The sequence below is a fragment of the Ammospiza caudacuta genome, chromosome 31, assembly GCF_027887145.1.
Source record: "Ammospiza caudacuta isolate bAmmCau1 chromosome 31, bAmmCau1.pri, whole genome shotgun sequence".
NCBI classification, from domain to species: domain Eukaryota; kingdom Metazoa; phylum Chordata; class Aves; order Passeriformes; family Passerellidae; genus Ammospiza; species Ammospiza caudacuta.
The window spans coordinates 2483788-2505947 of NC_080623.1; the positions used below are offsets into that span (position 1 = coordinate 2483788).

General features: G+C 54.8%; 1 protein-coding gene across 3 annotated transcripts in view; it reads right to left on the minus strand.

Annotated features, from left to right (window-relative positions):
* The window catches only part of SLC11A2 (solute carrier family 11 member 2), a 67855-nt gene extending 46038 nt beyond the window's left edge, over window positions 1–21817 (minus strand). The window contains exons 1-2 of one of the 3 annotated variants that reach the window (XM_058822259.1): window positions 21768–21817; window positions 821–907 (exon numbers count right to left, since the gene is read on the minus strand). In XM_058822259.1, the coding sequence (XP_058678242.1) occupies window positions 821–857 (37 nt within the window). In that variant the 5' untranslated portion in view covers window positions 858–907; window positions 21768–21817. Of the gene's footprint in view, window positions 1–820; window positions 908–1472; window positions 1680–3781; window positions 3899–21767 lie in introns of those variants that run through there. The other 2 variants (XM_058822260.1, XM_058822257.1) reach the window with 2 other exon arrangements.
* Window positions 21818–22160: the final 343 nt, after the last annotated feature.

The window sequence follows — 22160 nt, forward strand, 5'->3', positions numbered from 1 at the left end:
CCAGGTGTGCTGGGAACCCTGCTGGGAACTGCCCAGGTGTGCTGGGAACTGCCCAGGTGTGCTGGGATCTGTGTCAGAGCTGCCCAGGTGTGCAGGGAGCCCTACTGGAACTGCCCAGGTGTGCTGGGAACTGTGTCAGAGCTGCCAAGGTGTGCTGGGAACTGCCCAGGTGTGCTGGGAACCCTGTCAGAACTGCCCAGGTGTGCAGGGAGCCCTACTGGAACTGCCCAGGTGTGCTGGGAACTGCCCAGATGTGCAGGGAACCCTGCTGGGAACTGCCCAGATGGGCAGGGAACCCTGCTAGCGCTGCCCAGGTGTGCAGGGAGCCCTGCTGGAACTGCCCAGGTGTGCAGGGAGCCCTGATCTCCCTGTCAGAGCTGCCCAGGTGTGCAGGGAGCCCTGTCACAGCTCTCTCCCAGGACATCCCTGCCCAGGCTGGGCTGGGTGAGCCCGGGGTGCTGCAGGGGCTCAGCCCTGAACCCCAAAAAGCACAAAAAGCAGGGATGGGGCTGAAGGGAAGGATGGGGATGAGGGGGATCAGCCCTGCACCCCAAAAGGAAGGGAGGGAAGGGAAGGTTTGGGAAGGTTTGGGAAGGTTTGGGAAGGTTTGGGAAGGTTTGGGAAGGGAAGGGAAGGGAAGGGAAGGGAAGGGAAGGGAAGGGAAGGAAGGGAAGGGAAGGGAAGGGAAGGGAAGGGAAGGGAAGGGAAGGGAAGGGAAGGGAAGGGAAGGGAAGGGAAGGGAAGATGAGGGGGTTCAGCCCCAGCACCCCAAAAGCCCAGGGATGTCTGAGGAAAGGGGGTGCCCCCCGTGCCCCCTCACCATAGGACGTTTTCCTCTCCATGTCTGAGGTGCCCATGGGGGAGGCCTTGCCCTGCTCCGGCAGCTGCTTCACTCCGGACACATCGGCTGGGAAAAAAAGGGGAAAATCCTGTCAGGGTGGGTCAGAAACCTGCGTGGCAAAAATTCCTCACTGTCTGTGCTGAGAGGCACAGACTCACAAAAAACCCCACTGAGGCTGTGGAGAAATTCCAAAATTAATGAACAGCACTAAGATCACAAGTGTGTAGTCAGGTAAAAGTGTGGAATATCACAAAGTGGAAAACTCAGAGTTTAGAGTTTTAAAGTATAGTAATAAATATGAAAAATTTTAAGGTGTTAAGAATTTTTTAACTTTCTGTGCTGAAAGGCACAGACTCACAAAAAAACCCCACTGCACTGGGCCTGAGGCTGTGGAGAAATTCCAAAATTAATGAACAGCACTAAGATCACAAGTGTGTAGTCAGGTAAAAGTGTGGAATATCACAAAGTAGAAATTTAAAGTGTAGTAATAAATATGAAAAGTTTTAAGGCAGAAACAAATTGTTCTTCTTTTCCTTCTTCTCCCTAAGTTTAAGCAGTATTTTGTAATTAATCAAAAAAGTCACAGCGCAGACTTAGACTATTTAGTTCAAAAAGGAAATAATTTAAGTACCGTTCATTAATTAAATTATTTAACCTTAAAAGACCTCATAACTAAAGACAGTTAACCATTTTTGTTACTGGCTGTTATAATTAAGAAAAGACCAGCAGGATGGAGAATCAGAGCTGGCAGGAGGGGGGGCAGAGGCAGATTCAGCTCCCAGGGTCTGAGAGACCCCAGGGAGGGACCCAGAGCCCGATCTGAGGGGGCAGAGAGGGGATTGGGCTGGGAGGGGAGGGAGGGAGGAAGGAGAGAGGAAAGAGAGAAATAAAAAGAGAGAGAGAGAAAAAAGAGAGATAGATGAAGGAAGGAAAAGGAAGGAAGGAAAAGAAGGAAAGGAAGAGAGAAAGGAAGAGAGAAAGAAAGAAAGGAAGAGAGAAAGAGAGAAAGAGAGAAAGAAGAGAGAGAAAGAGAGAAAGAGAGAAAGAGAGAAAGAGAGAAAGAAGAAAGAAAGAAGAGAAAGAAAGAAAGAAGAGAGAGAGAGAGAAGAGAGAGAGAAAGAAAGAAGAAAGAAAGAAAGAAAGAAAGAAAGAAAGAAAGAAAGAAAGAGAGAGAGAGAGAGAGAGGAGGGCAGGAAGGAAAAAAAAGGGAGAAAGAGAGAAGAGAAGAGAAGAGAAGAGAAGAGAAGAGAAGAGAAGAGAAGAGAAGAGAAGAGAAGAGAAGAGAAGAGAAGAGAAGAGAAGAGAAGAGAAGAGAAGAGAAGAGATCGAGAAGAGAAGAGAAGAGAAAGGAAGGTTTGGGAAGGGAAGGGAAAAGAAAAAAGAAAAGAAAAGAAAAAGAAAAAAGAAAAGAAAAGAAAAGAAAAGAAAAGAAAAGAAAAGAAAAGAAAAGAAAAGAAAAGAAAAGAAAAGAAAAGAAAAGAAAAGAAAAGAAAAGAAAAGAAAAGAAAAGAAAAGAAAAGAAGGAAGAGAGAAAGAAAGAGAGATGAAATGAGGAAGGAAGGCAAAGAAAGGAAAAGAAAGGGAGAAAGAAAAAGAAAGAAAGGAAAGAAAAGAGGAAGGAAAAGAAAGAAAGGAAAGGAAGAGAGAAAGAAAGAGAGAGAAAGAGAGAAAAAGAGAGGAGGAAGGGGAAGGAAGGAAAAGAAGAAAGCAAAGAAAGGGAAAAAGAGAGAAAGAAAGGAAGGAAAGGAAGGAAAGGAAAGGAAAGGAAAGGAAAGGAAAGGAAAGGAAAGGAAAGGAAAGGAAAGGAAAGGAAAGGAAAGGAAGAGAAAGGAAAGGAAGGAAAGGAAAGGAAAGGAAAGGAAAGGAAAGGAAAGGAAAGGAAAGGAAAAGAAAAAGAGAAAGGAAGGAAAAGAAGAAAGAGAGAAAGAGAGACGAAATGAGGAAGGAAGGCAAAGAAAGGAAAAGAAAGGGAGAAAGAAAAAGAAAGAAAGGAAAGAAAAGAGGAAGGAAAGGAAAGAAAGGAGAGGAAAGGAAAGAAAGGAAGAGAGAAAGAAAGAGAGAGAAAGAGAAAGAAGGGGAAGGAAGGAAAAGAAAGAAAAGCAAAGAAAGGGAAAAAGAGAGAAAGGAAGGAAGGAAAAGGAAGGAAAAGGAAGGAAGGGAAAGGAAAGGAAAACAGGAAGAGAGAAAGAGAGAGAGAACAAGAGAAAGCAAAGAGAGAAAGAGAGAGAGAAAGAAAGCAGGAAATGAATTCCCCCTGCTCTGCCCAGGGGCAGCCGGAGCCGATTGTGAAAGCCCAGCCAGGAAAGGAGTGGGGAATTCCCCTGGTGTGCAAACCCCACCCTGCACCCCAAACCCTCCCAGCCCCGGGCACTGGGGAGTGCGTTAAGGGCAGCTTTAACTCCTTCAGCACCGGGGCTTTAATAAAAAAAACCTAAAATTTAAAATTTGTGGGTTTATGTTAAACCCACACAGGCACGAGGCAGGACCTGGAATGGGGCTGGGAGGGATCCAGGAGCTCAAACCCACAGGACCAACAAAGCACCAAATCCTCTGTCAAGCCCCATCAGGAAAGGGAGATTTCCATAAAAACAAAGGAATGTTGGTGCAGGGAGGAGGCAAAAGGAAATCATCACCCAGGGACCCAAATGAAATGAACTCCAGCTCTGATCACTCACACAAACTCTTCCTTCTTTTCTAAGCACCAAACTTGACAGCTTCCATTTAAAAAACCCCAAACCAAAATATAAAAAAAAACCACAAAAAATAAAACACAAAAAAAAAACCCCAAAACAATACAAGACAAAACAAAAACCACAAAAAAAGCCCCAAAACAAAAAAAAACCAAATAAACAAAAAAAAAAAAAAAAAAAAAAAAAAAAAAAAAAAGCAACCTAAAAAAATACCCAAAAAAAACCCAAGAAAAACCCCAGAAAAAATTACCAAAAAGCCAATTTTTTCCTCCAAAAGGTGACCCAGGAGGAATGACCTCAGGCCAGAGCTGCACCCCAGGATGATGAGGAGGGAGATTTTGGGGAAATGTTCGTTGTGCACCAGCCCAGCGTCTGCCCCAGGCTGGGAGGGGCAGCTCGGGGCCCCTTTATCTGCCCCAGCAGCTGCAGGGCCAGGCTGGGAGCGGCCCCAGGGCAGCCACAGAGAGCCCGGCATGGGCAGCCCCTGCCAGGAGGGGATGCACCCCAAAATCCAGCCCTAAAATCCAGCCTAAACCCAAAATCCAGCCCTAAAATCCATCCTAAACCTAAAATCCAGCCCTAAAATCCAGCCTAAACCTAAAATACAGCCCTAAAATCCAGCCTAAACCTAAAATCCAGCCCTAAAATCCAGCCTAAACCTAAAATCCAACCCTAAAATCCATCCTCAACCCAAAATCCAACCTAAACCCAAAATCCAACCCTAAAATCCAAACTAAACCTAAAATCCAACCTCAACCTAAAATCCAGCCCTAAAATCCATCCTAAACCCAAAATCCAACCCTAAAATCCAGCCCTAAAATCCATCCTCAACCTAAAATCGAGCCCTAAAATCCATCCTAAACCTAAAATCCAACCCTAAAATCCAGCCTCAACCTAAAATCCAACCCTAAACCTAAAATCCAACCCTAAAATCCATCCTAAACCCAAAATCCAACCCTAAAATCCAGCCTCAACCTAAAATCCAACCCTAAAATCCAACCTAAACCTAAAATACAGCCCTAAAATCCAGCCTAAACCTAAAATCCAGCCCTAAAATCCAGCCTAAACCTAAAATCCAGCCCTAAAATCCAGCCTAAACCTAAAATCCAACCTAAACATAAAATCCATCCTCAACCTAAAATCCAGCCTGAACCTAAAATCCAACCCTAAAATCCATCCTCAACCCAAAATCCAACCCTAAAATCCAAACTAAACCTAAAATCCAACCCTAAAATCCAGCCCTAAAATCCATCCTAAACCCAAAATCCAACCCTAAAATCCAGCCCTAAAATCCATCCTCAACCTAAAATCCAACCCAAAAATCCATCCTCAACCTAAAATCGAGCCCTAAAATCCATCCTAAACCTAAAATCCAACCCTAAAATCCAGCCTCAACCTAAAATCCAACCCTAAACCTTAAATCCAACCCTAAAATCCATCCTAAACCCAAAATCCAACCCTAAAATCCAGCCTCAACCTAAAATCCAACCCTAAAATCCAACCTAAACCTAAAATCCAGCCCTAAAATCCAGCCTAAACCTAAAATCCAACCTCAACCTAAAATCCAACCCTAAAATCCATCCTAAACCTAAAATCCAACCCTAAAATCCAAACTAAACCTAAAATCCAACCCTAAAATCCATCCTAAACCTAAAATCCAGCCTAAACCTAAAACACAGCCCTAAAATCCATCCTCAACCTAAAATCCATCCTAAACCCAAAATCCAGCCCTAAAATCCATCCTCAACCCAAAATCCAGCCCTAAAATCCATCCTAAACCTAAAATACAGCCCTAAAATCCAAACTAAACCTAAAATCCGGCCTCAACCTAAAATCCAGCCCTAAAATCCATCCTAAACCTAAAATCCAACCCTAAAATCCAAACTAAACCTAAAATCCGGCCTCAACCTAAAATCCAGCCCTAAAATCCATCCTAAACCCAAAATCCAACCCCAAAATCCAGCCCTAAAATCCATCCTCAACCTAAAATCCAACCCTAAAATCCAGCCTCAACCTAAAATCCAGCCCTAAAATCCATCCTCAACCTAAAATACAGCCCTAAAATCCAACCTAAACCTAAAATCCAGCCCTAAAATCCAGCCTAAACCTAAAATCCAACCTCAACCTAAAATCCAACCCTAAAATCCATCCTAAACCCAAAATCCAGCCCTAAAATCCAAACTAAACCTAAAATCCAACCCTAAAATCCATCCTAAACCTAAAATCCAGCCTAAACCTAAAACACAGCCCTAAAATCCATCCTCAACCTAAAATCCATCCTAAACCCAAAATCCAGCCCTAAAATCCATCCTCAACCCAAAATCCAGCCCTAAAATCCAACCTAAACCTAAAATCCAACCCTAAATTTCATTCTAAAGCTAAAATCCAGCCCTAAAATCCATCCTCAACCCAAAATCCAGCCCTAAAATCCATCCTAAACCTAAAATACAGCCCTAAAATCCAGCCTAAACCCAAAATCCAACCTAAACCCAAAATCCAACCCTAAAATCCAGCCTAAACCTAAAATCCAACCTCAACCTAAAATCCAGCCCTAAAATCCAGCCCTAAAATCCATCCTAAACCCAAAATCCAACCCCAAAATCCAGCCCTAAAATCCAGCCTCAACCTAAAATCCAACCCTAAAATCCATCCTAAACCCAAAATCCAACCCTAAAATCTAGCCTCAACCTAAAATCCAACCCTAAAATCCAACCTAAACCTAAAATCCAGCCCTAAAATCCATCCTAAACCCAAAATCCAACCTCAACCTAAAATCCAACCCTAAAATCCATCCTAAACCCAAAATCCAACCTAAACCTAAAATCCAGCCCTAAAATCCAGCCTAAACCTAAAATCCAACCTCAACCTAAAATCCAACCCTAAAATCCATCCTAAACCTAAAATCCAGCCATAAAATCCATCCTAAACCTAAAATCCAGCCCTAAAATCCATCCTAAACCTAAAATCCAACCCTAAAATCCAACCCAAACCTAAAATCCAGCCCAGACCTGCCCTGGGAGAGTTTTTGTCTCCTCCTTTCTCCTGGGAGCAGAGCCTGAGCCCACCTGGCTCCTGTCGGGGAGCTGTGGGGACTCCACTCTCCACCTGAGCAGCTTTTCCGTGAAGGAATTGTCCCTGAAGTCCAACTCAAACCTGCCCTGGGAGAGGGAATTTTGTCTCCCCCTGTCACCTGGGAGCAGAGCCCAGACCCCACCTGGCTGTCCCCTCCTGTTGTGGGGACTCCACCCTCAGCCTGAGCAGCTTTTCCATGAAGGAAATGAGGGAATTCTCCTTAAAATGCAACCCCAGCCTGTCATGGACGCCTTTGTTTCACCCTGTAATTCGGAAGTAGAGCCTGACCCCATGTGGCTGCGTGCCCTCCTGTCAGAGAGCTCTGGGGACTCCGCCCTCACCCTGAGCAGCTTTTCCATGAAGGAATTTTCCTTAAAATCCAACCTCAACCTGCTCTGGATGCCTTTTTGTCTCCCCCTGTCCCCTGGGAGCAGAGCCCAAAGCCCACCTGGATTTCTCCCCTCCTGTCAGGGAGCTGTGGGGACTCCACCCTGCACTCGAGCAGCTTTTCCATGAAGGAATTTTCCCTAAAATCCATCCTAAACCTGCCCTGGATGCCTTTTTGTCTCCTCCTGTCACCTGGGAGCAGAGCCTGACCCCACCTGTGTCCCCTCCTGTAGTGGGGAGCCAGAAGGTCCCTCCTGAGCCCCTTTTTTCCAGGCTGAGCCCCCCCAGACCCCTCAGCCTCTCCCAGACCCTCCTGTCCTGCCCCGGGGAGCCAAAGCTGATCCCAGGACTCAGGCTGTGCCCCCAGGCTGAGCCTGGCATCACAGTGGGCACTGCAGGGTGCCCAGGGAACATTCCCTGTGCCCACCCAGGTGAGAACAGGGCACCACAAGCTCCCTGTGCCCACCCAGCCCTGGGCAGCACACCACGAAGTCCCTGTGCCCACTCAAATCTGGGCAGGGCACCATGAGCTCCCTGTGCCCACCCAGCCCTGAGCAGGGCACCACGGGGTCCCTGTGCCCACCCAAACCTGGGCAGGGCACCACGAAGTCCCTGTGCCCACCTCACTCAGAACAGGGAACATTCCCTGTGCCCACCCAGCCCTGCCCTGGGCACCACGAGCTCCCTGTGCCCCTCCAGCCCAGAGCAGGGCACCACGGGGTCCCTGTGCCCACCCAAACCTGGGCAGGGCACCACGGGGTCCCTGTGCCCACCCAAACCTGGGCAGGGCACCACGGGGTCCCTGTGCCCCCCCGCAGCCATGGCTGCTGCTGCTGTGCCCACGTGTGCAGCCAGCAGCGAACAAAGGGCTTCTTGTTCTGCCTCTACCCTGCTGTGCCACGAGATCTTCCACAGCCCCGGGCTCACCCTGGGCTCATCTTGTTCCTGCTCATCCTGATCCTCCCCACAGCCTTGGGCTCACCCTGGGCTCATCCTGTTCCTCTCAACAGCCCTGGGTTCATCCTGATCCTCCTCACAGCCTTGGGCTCACCCTGGGCTCATCCTGTTCCTGCTCACCCTGGGCTCATCCTGTTCCTCTCAACAGCCCTGGGTTCATCCTGTTCCTCTCAACAGCCCTGGGTTCATCCTGTTCCTCCCCACAGCCTCAGGCTCATCCTGATCCTTCCAACACCCCTGGGCTCATCCTGCTCCTGCTCCTCCAACAGTCCAGAGCTCATCCTGGGCTCATCCTGCTCCTCTCAACCACCCTGGGCTCATCCTGTTCCTGCTCCTGCTCACTCTGGGCTCATCCTGTTCCTTCCAACAGCCCCTGGCTCATCCTGCTCCTGCTCCTCCTCACCCCTGGCCCATCCTGCTCCTGCTCCTGCTCCTCCTCACCCCTGGCCCATCCTGCTCCTGCTCCTGCTCCTGTTCCTCCTCACCCCTGGCCCATCCTGATCCTGCTCCTGTTTCTCCTCACCCTGGGTCCATCCTGATCCTGCTCCTCCTCACCCCGGGCCCATCCTGCTCCTGCTCCTGTTCCTCCTCACCCTGGGCCCATCCTGATCCTGCTCCTGTTCCTCCCAGGCCAGCCTGGCCCCGTGCTGGGAGCAGTTCCTGCCATTGAGCTCGGCCCTTTGATGTGGGCTCTGAGCAGCGCTGGGTCCTGCAGGGCCCTGATGGATCCTCCTGGGCTGGTTTGGGACTCACAGCTCGGTTTGATCCCTGCACAGACACCCTGCAGGCTGGGGAGCTCCTCACTGCTGATACTGGTGGCACTGGGAGCTCCTTACTGGTCACACTGGGAGCTCCTTACTGGTGGCACTGGGAGCCCTGGGAGCTCCTCACTGGGGGCACTGGGAGCCCCTCATTGGGGGCACTGGGAGCCTCTCATTGGGGGCACTGGGAGCTGCTCACTGGGGGCACTGGGAGCCCCTCACTGGTGATACTGGGAGCACTGGGAGCCCCTCATTGGTGACACTGGGAGCACTGGGAGCCCCTCACTGGTGACACTGGGAGCACTGGGAGCCCCTCACTGGTGATACTGGGAGCACTGGGAGCCCCTCATTGGTGACACTGGGAGCACTGGGAGCCCCTCACTGGTGACACTGGGAGCACTGGGAGCCCCTCACTGGTGGCACTGGGAGCACTGGGAGCCCCTCACTGGTGGCACTGGGAGCCCTTGCCCTGCCCCCTGAGCCTCAGGCCAGCCCTTCCAGGTGAGGTGTGGCTGGGAGCCGTGGGCAGAGCCCAGGTGGGCACTGGGCACTCAGCCCAGGTGAGCTGGGTGGTGCCAGCTGCTGCAATGCCAGCCTGGCTGATCCCAGAGGGATTTCCCAACACTCCTGCCCCAATTCCAGCTGCTGACCCCACACAGCCCTGCCCTGATTCCAGCTGCTGACCCCACACAGCCCTGCCCAGTTCCAGCTGCTGACCCCACACAGCCCTGCCCCGATTCCAGCTGCTGACCCCACACAGCCCTGCTCCTCTGCTGGGTCAAGGACCTGGCAAACCTCGGCCTGTGCATGGATGGACCTGTGGGGTCACCCTGGGACAGCACCGGGGGATCAGCCCTTGGGATCATCCCTGTGGCATTCCATCCCTGTGGGATCACTACTGTGGGATTCCATACCTGTGGGATCTATCCCTGTGGGACCCATCCCCTGTGGGATCATCCCTGGGACATTCCATCCTATGGAGATCCCATCCCTGTGGGATCCATCCCTATAGGATCCCATCCCTGTGAGATCCCATCCCTGTGGGATCCATCCCTATAGGGTCCCATCCCTATGGGGTCCATCTCTGTGGGATCACCACTGTAGGATCCATCCCTGTGAGATCATCCCTGCCTGATCCATCCCTGGAGGATCATCCATACAGGATCCAACTCTGTGGGATCCCATCCCTTTGGAATCATCCCTGTGGGCTCCATCCCTGCAGGATCCCCCCCTTTGGGATCCATCCTTATAGGATCCCACCCCTGTGGGCTCCATCCCTGTAGGATCCACCCCTTTGGGATCCATCCTTATAGGATCCCATCCCTGTGGGCTCCATCCTTATAGGATCCCCCCCCCTTTGGGATCCATGCTTATAGGATCCCATCCCTGTAGGATCCCCCCCTGTGGGCTCCATCCCTGCAGGATCCCACCCCTGTGGGATCCATCCTTATAGGATCCCATCCCTGCAGGATCCCATCCCTGTAGGATCCCATCCCTGTGGGATCCATCCCTGTAGGATCCCATCCCTGCAGGATCCCATCCCTGTAGGATCCCATCCCTGTGGGCTCCATCCCTGTAGGATCCCATCCCTGTGGGATCCCATCCCTGTAGGATCCCATCCCTGTGGGATCCCATCCCTGTAGGATCCCATCCCTGTGGGATCCCATCCCTGTGGGATCCATCCCTGTAGGATCCCATCCCTGTAGGATCCCATCCCTGTAGGATCCCATCCCTGTGGGATCCCATCCCTGTGGGCTCCATCCCTGTGGGATCCCATCCCTGTGGGCTCCATCCCTGTGGGATCCCATCCCTGTGGGATCCCATCCCTGTGGGATCCATCCTTATAGGATCCCATCCCTGTGGGCTCCATCCCTGTAGGATCCCATCCCTGTGGGATCTCCCCCTGTGGGATCCCATCCCTGTAGGATCCCATCCCTGTGGGATCCCATCCCTGTGGGATCCCATCCCTGTGGGATCCATCCTTATAGGATCCCATCCCTGTAGGATCCCATCCCTGTGGGATCCATCCTTATAGGATCCCATCCCTGTAGGATCCCATCCCTGCAGGATCTCCCCCTGTGGGATCCCCCCTCTGGGCTCCCTCCCCCGCTGCCCCACTGCTGCCCAGGGCAGGATCAGACGCAGGCAGGGCTCACCTGGGCTCTGCTCCTGCCTCACCCCCGGGCACCCCGGGCAGGTTGGACCAGTCGGGTCCTGCCCCCATCCCACGCTCTGGGGCTGGCATCTGCCCTGGGCACAGCAGGGCACGGGGCACCGAGCCTGCCCTAGGCAAAGAAAGGGCACCAAGCCTGCCCTGGGCACAGCAGGGCACCAAGCTGGCATCTGCCCTGGGCACAGCAGGGCACGGGGCACTGAGCCCACCCTGGGCACTGAGCTGGGATCTGCCCTGGGCATAGCAGGGCACGGGGCACTGAGCTTACCCTAGGCCGGGCACTGAGCTGGGATCTGCCCTGGGCTCAGTGGGACACAGGGCACCGAGCCTGCCCTGGGCACAGGGATGGGATCTGCCCCGGGCACAGCAGGGCATGGGGCACTGAGCTTACCCTGGGCTCTGCAGGGGCACCAGGCCCACCCTGGGGTCAGCAGGGCAGAACAGGGCATAGGGCACCGAGCTGGGATCTGCCCTGGCACAGCAGGGCACTGAGCCTGTCCTGGGCACAGGAGGGGCACTGAGCTGGGATCTGCCCTGGCACAGCAGGGCACTAAGCCTGTCCTGGGCACAGGAGGGGCACTGAGCCTGTCCTGGGCACAGGAGGGGCACCGAGCTGGGATCTGCTATGGCACAGCAGGGCACTGAGCCTGTCCTGGGCACAGGAGGGGCACCGAGCCTGCTCTGGGCACAGGGATGGGACCTGCCCTGGCCTCAGCAGGGCACGGGGCACCGAGCCTGCCCTGCTGACCCCGGGGTGCCCTGGTGCCCTCCTCTCACCACGAGGGTGACCCGGTTACTCCACACCCCGAAACCAACAACAGCCGCAGGGAGGAGCAGCTCTGCTCCCGCCCTGCTCAGCCCCAAAACATTTAGAAGCCAGCCCCTAGATTTAGAAGCCAGCCCTCAAATTCAGGAGCCAGCCCTCAAACTCAGGAGCCAGCCCCAGTTTTAGGAGCCAGCACGTGATTTAGGATCCACTCCCCAGATTTAAGAGCCAGCCCCCAGATATTTAGGAGCCCCGGATTAAGGATCCAGCCCTCAAAATCAGGATCCAGACCCCAGATTTAGAAGCCAGTCCCCAAATTTAGGAGCCAGCCCCAGGTTTAGGATCCAGCACATGATTTAGAAGCCAACCCCAGATTTAAGATCCAGCCCCAGACTTAAATCCAGGCCCAGATTTAGGATCCAGCCCCCAGATTCAGGATCCATGTCCCATACTCAGGATCCAGCCCCCAGATTTAGGATCAGCCCCAGATTTAGGGTCCAGTCCCATATTTAGGAGCCAGCCCCAGGTTTAGGATCCAGCACATGATTTAGAAGCCAACCCCAGATTTAAGATCCAACCCCAGATTTAAGATCCAGCCCCAGATTTAGGATCCAGCCCCAGATTTAGGGTCCAGCCCCAGGTTTAGAAGGCAGGCCCCATATTCAGGATCCCTCTCCCATGTTCAGGATCCAGCCCGTTCCTCCCATCGTGGGACGGGGCAGCTGCCGCACACCTGCGCCTTTCCATCGCCGGGGCTGAACCAAACCCACGAAGCCCCGGCGCCGTTACCGTCACCGCCCCCTCCGCGGCTCCTCCCGTTACCGGCGCCGCGGGGGAACCGGAGCCCGCTCTGAGCCCGCCCGTGGACCTTGCCCGGAGCCCTGCCCGGTGACAGCGACGCTCCCGAGCCTGGGGACACTGTGGTAGCTAGGGAAGAGGCGCTGCGGAAGATCTCGCGATGTGACGGAAAGGCAGGACCCTCTGTTCCCCATAGATAAGACCCTCAGTTACTCACAGATAAGAAATTAACATAGGAATGTAGCCCCACTAACAGTAGGAATGTTGCCCCACTGAATCCAGTAACTTTCCACTCCTTACCCAGTACTTTTCCATTCCCTACTAACTATAGATAAGAAAGACAAACCCCTTTTTGACGTAGAGACCCCCAAGACTATAAGACCCCAGAAGAAGAAGTAATAAACGCCATTTGACCGTCCACCACATTGGTGTCTGCGTGTGTCATTGGCCCGAACGGCCCTAGAGAGAGAGGGCTGTCGAGCTGTAACTCAGAACCAGGTCGCCTGCCTTGGAATAGAAGGCAACATTCTGGTGCCGGAACCCGGGACAGCGGCTTGCGCCCGGCGAACGGGGACACTCCTGGAACGAGGACGGCGGCTGCGGCAGCAGGTCTGACCGCAGCGGGGAGGACGCTCCCGGACCAGCTTGGACGATGGAAGCCATAGCGAAGGTCGTAACAGAGATGCATGCGCAATGGGGTATAGAATGTAAACTTAGGGACTTAACTCTCGCATTGTCGAGATTGATTAAGCTTGGGGCTATTGAAAGCCCCGTGGACGTCCTACATTCGGACGTGTGGGATAGTTGTACAAAAGCCCTGGCGCAGGACACTATGTCCTTGGGCTCAGGGAAAGCCTTAAAATCGTGGGGCAGAGTTGTTCAGGCTCTGCAAAAAGCTCGACAAGAGCAAGAGACCTGGAAAGCCGCTCGAACTTGTTTATTAGCCGTGCCGCAGTTGGGGGTGGGCGCAGCGACACAAACCGCGGAGGTGCCTGATCCGGACAGGCACGCGGAGGCGCGAACGCCAGATCCCCCTCAGAGAGCGGACTCACCATCGGAGGGGGGGGAGCACACGCGGGCGTTCTGGCAGGGGCTTGCGGAGGAGGCGCGGAACGCGGCCAGAATGTCGGACCCCATAGAGACCGATAAAAAAGCTCCCCCACCATATGCGTTTGAAAATGGCGCCGGACCGCATGGTCAGGGCGGAAAGGAGGAGAAGGGGGGCGGAAATGCAGTCAGCCCACGGAACAACGCATGCGCGGGCGAGCGGGGAGACGGGGCGGCCCCCGCGGAGGCGCGTAAGACCAATCAGAGCGCTTTATTCAAATTAAGTCCTTGTAGGGCAAGGACCTCCCCCAGAAGGAGGCGGGGGGACCCCAGGGGGAGGGAACGGCCCGACCCCCGCAAGAAGGGGCGGGGTCGGAGCCCGAGCAAAAGGCAGAGCAGCCCGGAAGCGTTTCTTTACTCGACTTCCGGCTCGGACTCGGATTCGAGCTCGGAGCCCGAGACAGGGTCGGAGGACTCCGGCTCAGATTCTAGCCTTAACGGAGAGAGAGCAGTGGCGTGTAAGGTTACTAGCCACAGCGCTCCTGCATGGGTGAAGGAGTTACCAGAGAAAAACCGAACCCCGCTTACAAACTGGCGGAAAATAAAAATGGCTTGTGCGGAATGGGCTCCGTCCGCCACTCTGGTGTTCCCGGTTCGTGTGGGGGGTGCAGGCGGAAACCAAAGGATTTATTCACCGGTCAATCCGAAAGATGTGCAGGCAATTGTTAAAGCGATTGCGGATAAGGGAATTAATTCGGCCATGGTTTGCACACTCATTGACGGCCTTTTCGGTGGGGACGATATGCTTCCCTTTGATATTAAGCAGACGTGTAGAATGATATTTGATGGTGCGGGGATGATCGTTTTTAAACAAGAATGGGAGGATAATTGCCTCAAACAGCTAGCCTCGATAACAGGGGCAGACCACCCACTGCACGGCTCCAGCATACAGAGGCTAATGGGCACAGACCCCACTATGATCACCCCCCAGCAACAGGCTGAGGGCTTGCGGGCCCATGAGGTCATGACAACAACCCGTGCTGCCCGAGAAGCTATCCGTGATGCTTCTAAAGTGGTAGCTAAACCATCCCCGTGGTCTCTCATAAAACAGGGTGAGAGTGAGAGCTTCACTCAGTTTGTGGACAAACTTCAGGCTGCATTAGATTCCTCTGCATTACCCTCAGAGGCGAAGGGTCCCGTGATGGCAGAGTGCCTACGCCAGCAATGTAACTCAGCCACCAAAGACATTTTAAGGTCGCTACCGCTGGGGTCCAGTATAGCTGCCATGATCAGACACGTTGCAAAGGAGGAACATCTAGTTCCCATTCAAGCAGCAGTTCAAACTGCAATAACTAGTGTGATGGCGTGCCTTAAGTGCGGCCAGGCAGGCCACGTGGCAGCAAACTGCCCTCAACCAAAGCGCCCATCAGCAGATGCTCCACCACGCCAAGGGGGAGGTAGAGGACCGTGCTGGGTGTGTGGAAGGAAGGGGCATTTAGCTAAGGAATGCAGATCCAGGTTTCAGGGAAACGGGAGAGGGAGGGGGCAGCCAGGCCGCATTCAGCCCCCTCCCACGTGGAATATGCAGCGGCCCAGCTACAGCAACCCCCAGTGGGGCAGGGGACCCTCGTACCCTATGCCCCCACAGGGAGCGGTCAACTTTGCATCCCCTCCAGCAATACAATGGCAGAGTTCTGCAGCACCCTCAATACCTTCGCACCCCCCACCGCCACAAGCCGCGCCGGTGTCACAGGAACAGCAGGGGACACCCCAGAGCGGGATCCCTGGGTGGCCTTGGTCATGAAAATAGGGAAGGAACCCCTAATGGTGTGGGGGACATGCCGCCTTCACGGCAGCCAGGACCCCCACGTCATAGGGTTTCAGTTCTGGGCGGACACGGGATCAGACTGCACGGTTTTTCCCCAAGCGCATTGGCCCGGACATTGGCAATTCAAAGAAGTCCCCCCAGTGAATGGAGTGGGGGGGCAGTCCCGGGCATGGAAAAGCACCCAGCTGGTGGCTATAACACTTCACACGAAAAAGGGACCAGAAAAGACAGTAGCAATCTACCCTTACATTTTGCAAAATTCTCCACCCCTGTTGGGAAGGGACGTCCTTTCCCTGCTCGGATTTCGGATTACAAATTTATCCTGAGGGCCACTGCCGTACACCCTCCGCTGCCAATCAAACTGACTTGGAAATCATCAGACCCTGTATGGGTTGAGCAGTGGCCCCTGACAGAGCCTCGAATGGCAGCCTTGCTGGAACTGGTCGACCGCGAACTGCAAAAGGGTCACATAGAACCCTCCACCAGCCCATGGAACACCCCTGTATTCGTGATCCCCAAAAGGTCCGGACAAGGCTATCGTCTCGTCCACGACCTGAGAGAGGTGAACAAGACGATCCGACCCTTGGGTCCGGTCCAGACACTACTACCCGCAAACTCAGCCATCCCCACAGGGCAGCCGTGCGCAGTACTGGACATCAAGGACTGCTTCTTCTCAATACCCCTGCACCCTGAGGACAGAGAACGATTCGCCTTTTCCGTGGCGTTTCGGAACGGCGAGCGGCCCAACCTTCGCTTCCAATGGAGAGTGCTCCCACAAGGTCTGGTCGACAGCCCGACCATATGCCAGATCACCGTGGACAAAGCACTGATGCCCGTCCGACACTCCAATCCCACCGCAACCATCATCCAGTACATGGATGACATCCTGGTTGCAGCACCATCGGCAAGCCAAGTAGATGACCTGGTGTCCACAATCACGGAGACACTTCAGGCCAACGGCTTCGAGATCGCGAGCGCAAAGATCAAGAGAGGACCCTGCGTGACCTTCCTGGGAGTAGGAATCACAAGCTCCTACGTGACACCCCCCAAGATGAAGATCAACCGAGAAGTCGAGACGCTCCACGACGTGCAACGCCTGGTGGGATCCCTGCAGTGGCTTCGCAACATCATCCTGATCCCCCCCGAGGTCATGGACCCTCTGTATGACCTCCTGAAAGGGAAGAACCCCTGGGATCCCAAGGAGCTGACGCCACAAGCAACGAGCTCCCTCGACTTCATCGAAAACCAGATGGACACTGGCATCCTTGCCAGGTGGAACCCAGCCGTGCCACTGGACTTGTACGTCCACTTTACACCGAAGGGGGGAGTGGGGGCACTGGCCCAAGGACCTTCTGAAAAGGCCCGACCGATCCAATGGGTGGTCCTCGGAAGACCTGCTCGTGCATTTTCCCCGGGAATCGAATGCATCGCCAACCTCATCATGAAAGGCAGGAGACTCGCCTTGAGACACCTAGGGACAGAACCGACAAGCATCCACCTTCCATTCCGCAAGCAGCCGACCTCAGAGTCAGCCACAATATCGGAGTACCTGGCCCTTGCTCTTTCCGGCTTCGGAGGAGAAATCTCCTACTCTTCCAAGCCACCCTGGACGAAGCTGCTGACCGTAGTCGACATGGACATGCCACCGAAGGTCAAGGACAGACCGCAGCCGGGACCAACGGTTTTCACAGACGCTTCCTCCACGACTTCAACCGCAGCAGCAGTGTGGCAGGCAGGAGAGCAATGGCACTGCGTCAAAGCGTGTGACCCCACACTGTCAGTGCAACAGCTGGAGGCAGCAGCAGTGGTTTTGGCATGCGGACTCTTCCAAGACGAACACCTCAACATCGTAACAGACTCTATATTCGTGGCAAGGCTTTGCCTAGCCATGGCAGGACCAGGAGTATCGACATCAGCAGCAGCCCTAATGCTGGAAGAAGCGCTTTCCTCGCGACAGGGCACCGTGTCAGTCATCCACATCAACAGCCATGACCCAGTCAAAGGTTACTTCCAGACCGGCAACGACAAAGCGGACGCCGCAGCGAAAGGCGTCTGGACGTTGCAAAGAGCTCGTCAACTGCACGAGTCACTCCACATCGGAGTCAAAGCACTGGCGAAGAGATGCGGAATCTCGACGGCGGACGCGAAACACGTGGTAGCCACCTGCCCTTATTGCCAGAAGTCACCCCTTTGGACCTACGGAGTCAACCCGAGAGGACTCAAGCCCTCAGAAATCTGGCAGTCGGACTTCACCTGGTGCGAACTGATGAGGCCCCGAGCATGGCTTGCAGTGACAGTAGACACTTACAGCGGGACGATCATAGCCACACAGCACCCCAAAACTAACTCCAAAAACACAATTCAGCACTGGCTGACAGCCATGGCTTGGCTTGGTATCCCCAAGCAGATCAAAACGGACAACGGCTCCAATTTCACCTCCAAACAAATACAGGAATTCGCCGCGAAATGGGGCATCACGTTAGTGCAAGGCATCCCATACAACAGTACCGGGCAGGCCATAGTTGAGAGAGCAAACCAGACCCTGAAAACCAAGCTAGAAGTGTTGGCGAAAGCAGAGGGCTTTGCCAATGCCATTCCCCCAGGAGATCAGGCACGTATGCTGGCGACCGCTTTGCTGGCACTGAATCAGTTCCCTAGGGGAGACGAAACAAACAGTCCCGTCCAAAAACACCGGGCCACTCGAGCGCTAGAAGAGGGCCCACAGGTGGTAATCAGAAACGAGCTAGGCGAGTGGGAACGGGGCTGGAGGTTGATGCTCACGGGGAGAGGGTACGCGGCGGTCAAAAAGGACGGCAAAATCAGGTGGTGTCCACTTAAGTCGATTAAACCGGACCTTCATAGCGAGCAGAATGAGACTGACGAGAATTGCGAGTCTTTGTTTACAGGACCTGCTCGTGGGACGTGCTCGTGACACGTACATTCCGGTTCCAGACGAAAGCGACAGACCACCAAGGCGTCAGGCAGCACCCGAGAGACCCGCACGGGTGAGACCCAAGCACCAAGGGTGTTTCTGTGTGATTTTGCTGTTGGGGCTTGTCGCCAGAGGGCAAGCCAGCCCAGACCACTACCCCCATCGGCCATTCAGGTGGGTCATGCGACACCTTAGTAGTGGCAAAGCACTCAGAGAAATCACCACTCCAAACACCCCATCCTTCGTGCTTCGCATCACCAACCTGTTTCCAGGACAGCCAAGGGTAAACCCCTATTCCACACACGTCACACACTCGTACCTATCCTACTGGTGCCCAGCTTCAAACCCTGGGAAAAGCTACTGCAATTACCCAGGGTGGGGATATTGTGGGCACTGGGGCTGCGAAACCATAGTTACAGATGCCAGACCGTCGGGGCCTGGGTGGGACCCACAAGAGCCAGACAAATTTTTACAATTCACCTGGGCACCCATTGGCTGCAAAATACCATTCTTCTCCCACGGAAACTTCCATCGAAACCAACATAAAGTCCCAAGTTTTCGGGCGTGCACTGATTACAACATGACGGTCTTGCAGCCAGATCACCCTAGTTGGGCCACAGGCAGAACGTGGACAGTGGTCCTTCAAGGGTCAAAAGAGAGGGTGAACGTGCAAATTATCAGGCTCCAGCCGTCAGCACCCCGAGCAGTCGGACCCAACAAAGTGATTAAAAGTGTGCCGAAAGGGAGAAACACAACCTACCCCAAAACCTTACCCACAGGGGTCAGCAATGTCCCGACCGGTCAAGCAGAAACCTTTCAGATGAGCCGCTTAACCGAGTCAGACGCAGACCCAATCCTTCGTATGTTAGAAGCTACCTTTGTATCCCTGAACGAATCCAACCCTAACCTAACCGAATCCTGCTGGCTTTGTTACGATGTCAAACCCCCCTTTTACGAAGGAGTCGCTTTAGACACTCCCTTCAGTTATTCCTCAGCCGACGCCCCTCACCAGTGCAGATGGGACACCCCTCGCAAAGGAATCACCCTGAGTCAAGTCACAGGCCGAGGCAGATGCTTTGGCAATTCAACCCTAGCTAAGCGGGGAGGTAACATCTGCACCAAAATTGGCAGGCCGAACAGGAAAAACAATAAGTGGGCGATCCCATCCGCATCGGGGATGTGGGTTTGCCAGCGATCCGGAGTGAGCCCTTGTGTGTTTCTTCCCAAATTCAATGACTCTATCGACTTCTGTGTCCAAGTTCTGATTGTTCCTAGGGTTTTGTACCACTCAGACTAAGAAATGTACCACCTTCTTGAGGGACCCAGCCGGATCCACAAAAGAGAAATAATGACAGGTATAACTATCGCAATGCTGCTCGGCCTGGGAGCAGCCGGAACGGCCACAGGAGTCTCAGCCCTAGCGACACAGCACCAAGGACTGTCACAGCTGCAGGCAACGATTGACGAGGACCTGCAGAGGATCGAGAAATCCATCTCCTATCTAGAGAAGTCGGTCTCCTCACTCTCAGAAGTGGTCTTGCAGAACAGGCGAGGTCTGGACCTCCTGTTCATGCAGCAAGGGGGCCTGTGTGCCGCCTTGAGAGAGGAGTGCTGTTTCTATGCAGACCACACGGGAGTCGTGAGAGACTCCATGACAGAACTCCGGAACAGACTGGCTCAGAGGCAGAGAGACAGGGAAGCCCAACAGAGCTGGTACGAGTCCTGGTTCAATCAATCACCTTGGCTAACCACTCTAATTTCTGCCTTGATAGGTCCATTGGCGATGCTGTTTCTAACAGTCACCTTCGGACCATGCCTGCTGAACAAGCTAGTCTCGTTCGTTCAGAGCCGCCTGGAACGGGCCAACATCCTGTTCATAGGGCGACGACAATTGCTGTGAATTCAACCAGGGAATTCAACCTAGGAACACTGCCAGTCACGAGATTTTCTAAACTTGTCTGGCAAAAGCTTACTCAGGTTTCCCAAAATCCCTTTCCCTTGTTAAGTTACAACCTCATACCTCAGTTCACTACCTATGTGCATGACTACCTCATTCATTTGTGAAAAGGGGGGGGGAGATGTGGTAGCTAGGGAAGAGGCGCTGCGGAAGATCTCGCGATGTGACGGAAAGGCAGGACCCTCTGTTCCCCATAGATAAGACCCTCAGTTACTCACAGATAAGAAATTAACATAGGAATGTAGCCCCACTAACAGTAGGAATGTTGCCCCACTGAATCCAGTAACTTTCCACTCCTTACCCAGTACTTTTCCATTCCCTACTAACTATAGATAAGAAAGACAAACCCCTTTTTGACGTAGAGACCCCCAAGACTATAAGACCCCAGAAGAAGAAGTAATAAACGCCATTTGACCGTCCACCACATTGGTGTCTGCGTGTGTCATTGGCCCGAACGGCCCTAGAGAGAGAGGGCTGTCGAGCTGTAACTCAGAACCAGGTCGCCTGCCTTGGAATAGAAGGCAACAGGACACCGCGCTGCGGCACCGGCCGGGCTCGTCCTCCGCACCGGGACCGAACCGGAGCTGGCACCGGGGACAGACCGGAGCTGCCACATGGACGGAACCGGAGCTGGCACCGGGGATGGAACCGGAGGTGACACCGGGACCGAACCGGAGCTCACACCGGGACGGGAACGGAGCTGACAACGGAACCGGAGCTCACACCGGGACGGGAACGGAGCTGACAACGGAACCGGAGCTCACACCGGGGACAAACCAGAGCTGGCACCGGGGACAAACCAGAGCTGGCACCGGGGACACGGGTACCCCATCCCGGGCAGTTCGATCCCCCCGGGGCTCCACACAGAGCCCCGGCAGCCCCAGCCCGAGGGAGGGACGAGCCTGGGGTCCCCCAAACGCCGGCGGAGCGCAGCGGGCCGGAGCCGGTGCCGCCACCCGGGACACCCCAAGGTCACCGGGGGGACCCCGAACCCCCGCGGGCAGTGCCGGGGGTCGATGGGCGGCGGCTCCGTGACCCCCTCCCGACCCGCACCCGGGGGTCCCGCAGCACATCCAGGGGACCCCCGGGCACCCCCGGCACCGGAACCCCCCGGGACCGGAGCCGCCGGTACCCCCAGGACCGGAGCCGCCCCATACCCACGGCACCGGAGCTCTCCGGTACCCCTGAGACTGGAGGCCCCGCAAACCCGCCGGGATCCCCGGTACCGGAGACCCCCGGGACCTCGAGGCCGGAGTCCCCCGGTACTCCCGGTACCGGAGCCGCCCGGTACTCCCGGAGCCCCCTGGTACTCCCGGAGCCGGAGCCCCCCGCGATCCTTGAGACCGGAGCAGCCAGCAAAGCCCCCGGCACCCCCGGTACCGGAGGCCCCCGATACCCCGAGGCCAGAGCCCCCCGGCACTCCCGGTAGCGGAGCCCCCCGATACCCCGAGGCCAGAGCCCCCCGGCACTCCCGGTAGCGGAGCCCCCCGCAGCACAGCCGGGAGCCCACCGGGACCCGCCCGGTACCGCCCGCCGAGGGTCCCCCCCCATCGCTCACCGGCCCCGGCCGCCCCCGGCCCCGCCGCCGCCACATGCCCGGCCCGGGCCGCGTCCCGGCGCAGCGAGCGCGTCACGGGAGGCGGCACCGGGGGCGGCACCGGCACCTCGGGGTGGGGCCTGAGCCCGAACGCGGGTGCCGGGCTGCGGGCTGAGCCCTCAGGGTGGCGGCCGGGTCCCGCTTTGGGGTCCGAGGTCCCGGTTTTGCACCCCAGCTCCCAGTTTGAGGTCTCAGATCCCAGTTGGGGTCCCAGGATGACAAACAGCGTCCCAGGTCCCAGTTTGTGGTCCCAGGTCCCAGTTTGGGGTCCCAGGTCCCAGTTTGGAGTCCCAGGTCCCAGTTTGGGGTCCTAGATCACAATTTGGGGGCCCATGTCCCAGTTTAGGGTCTGGG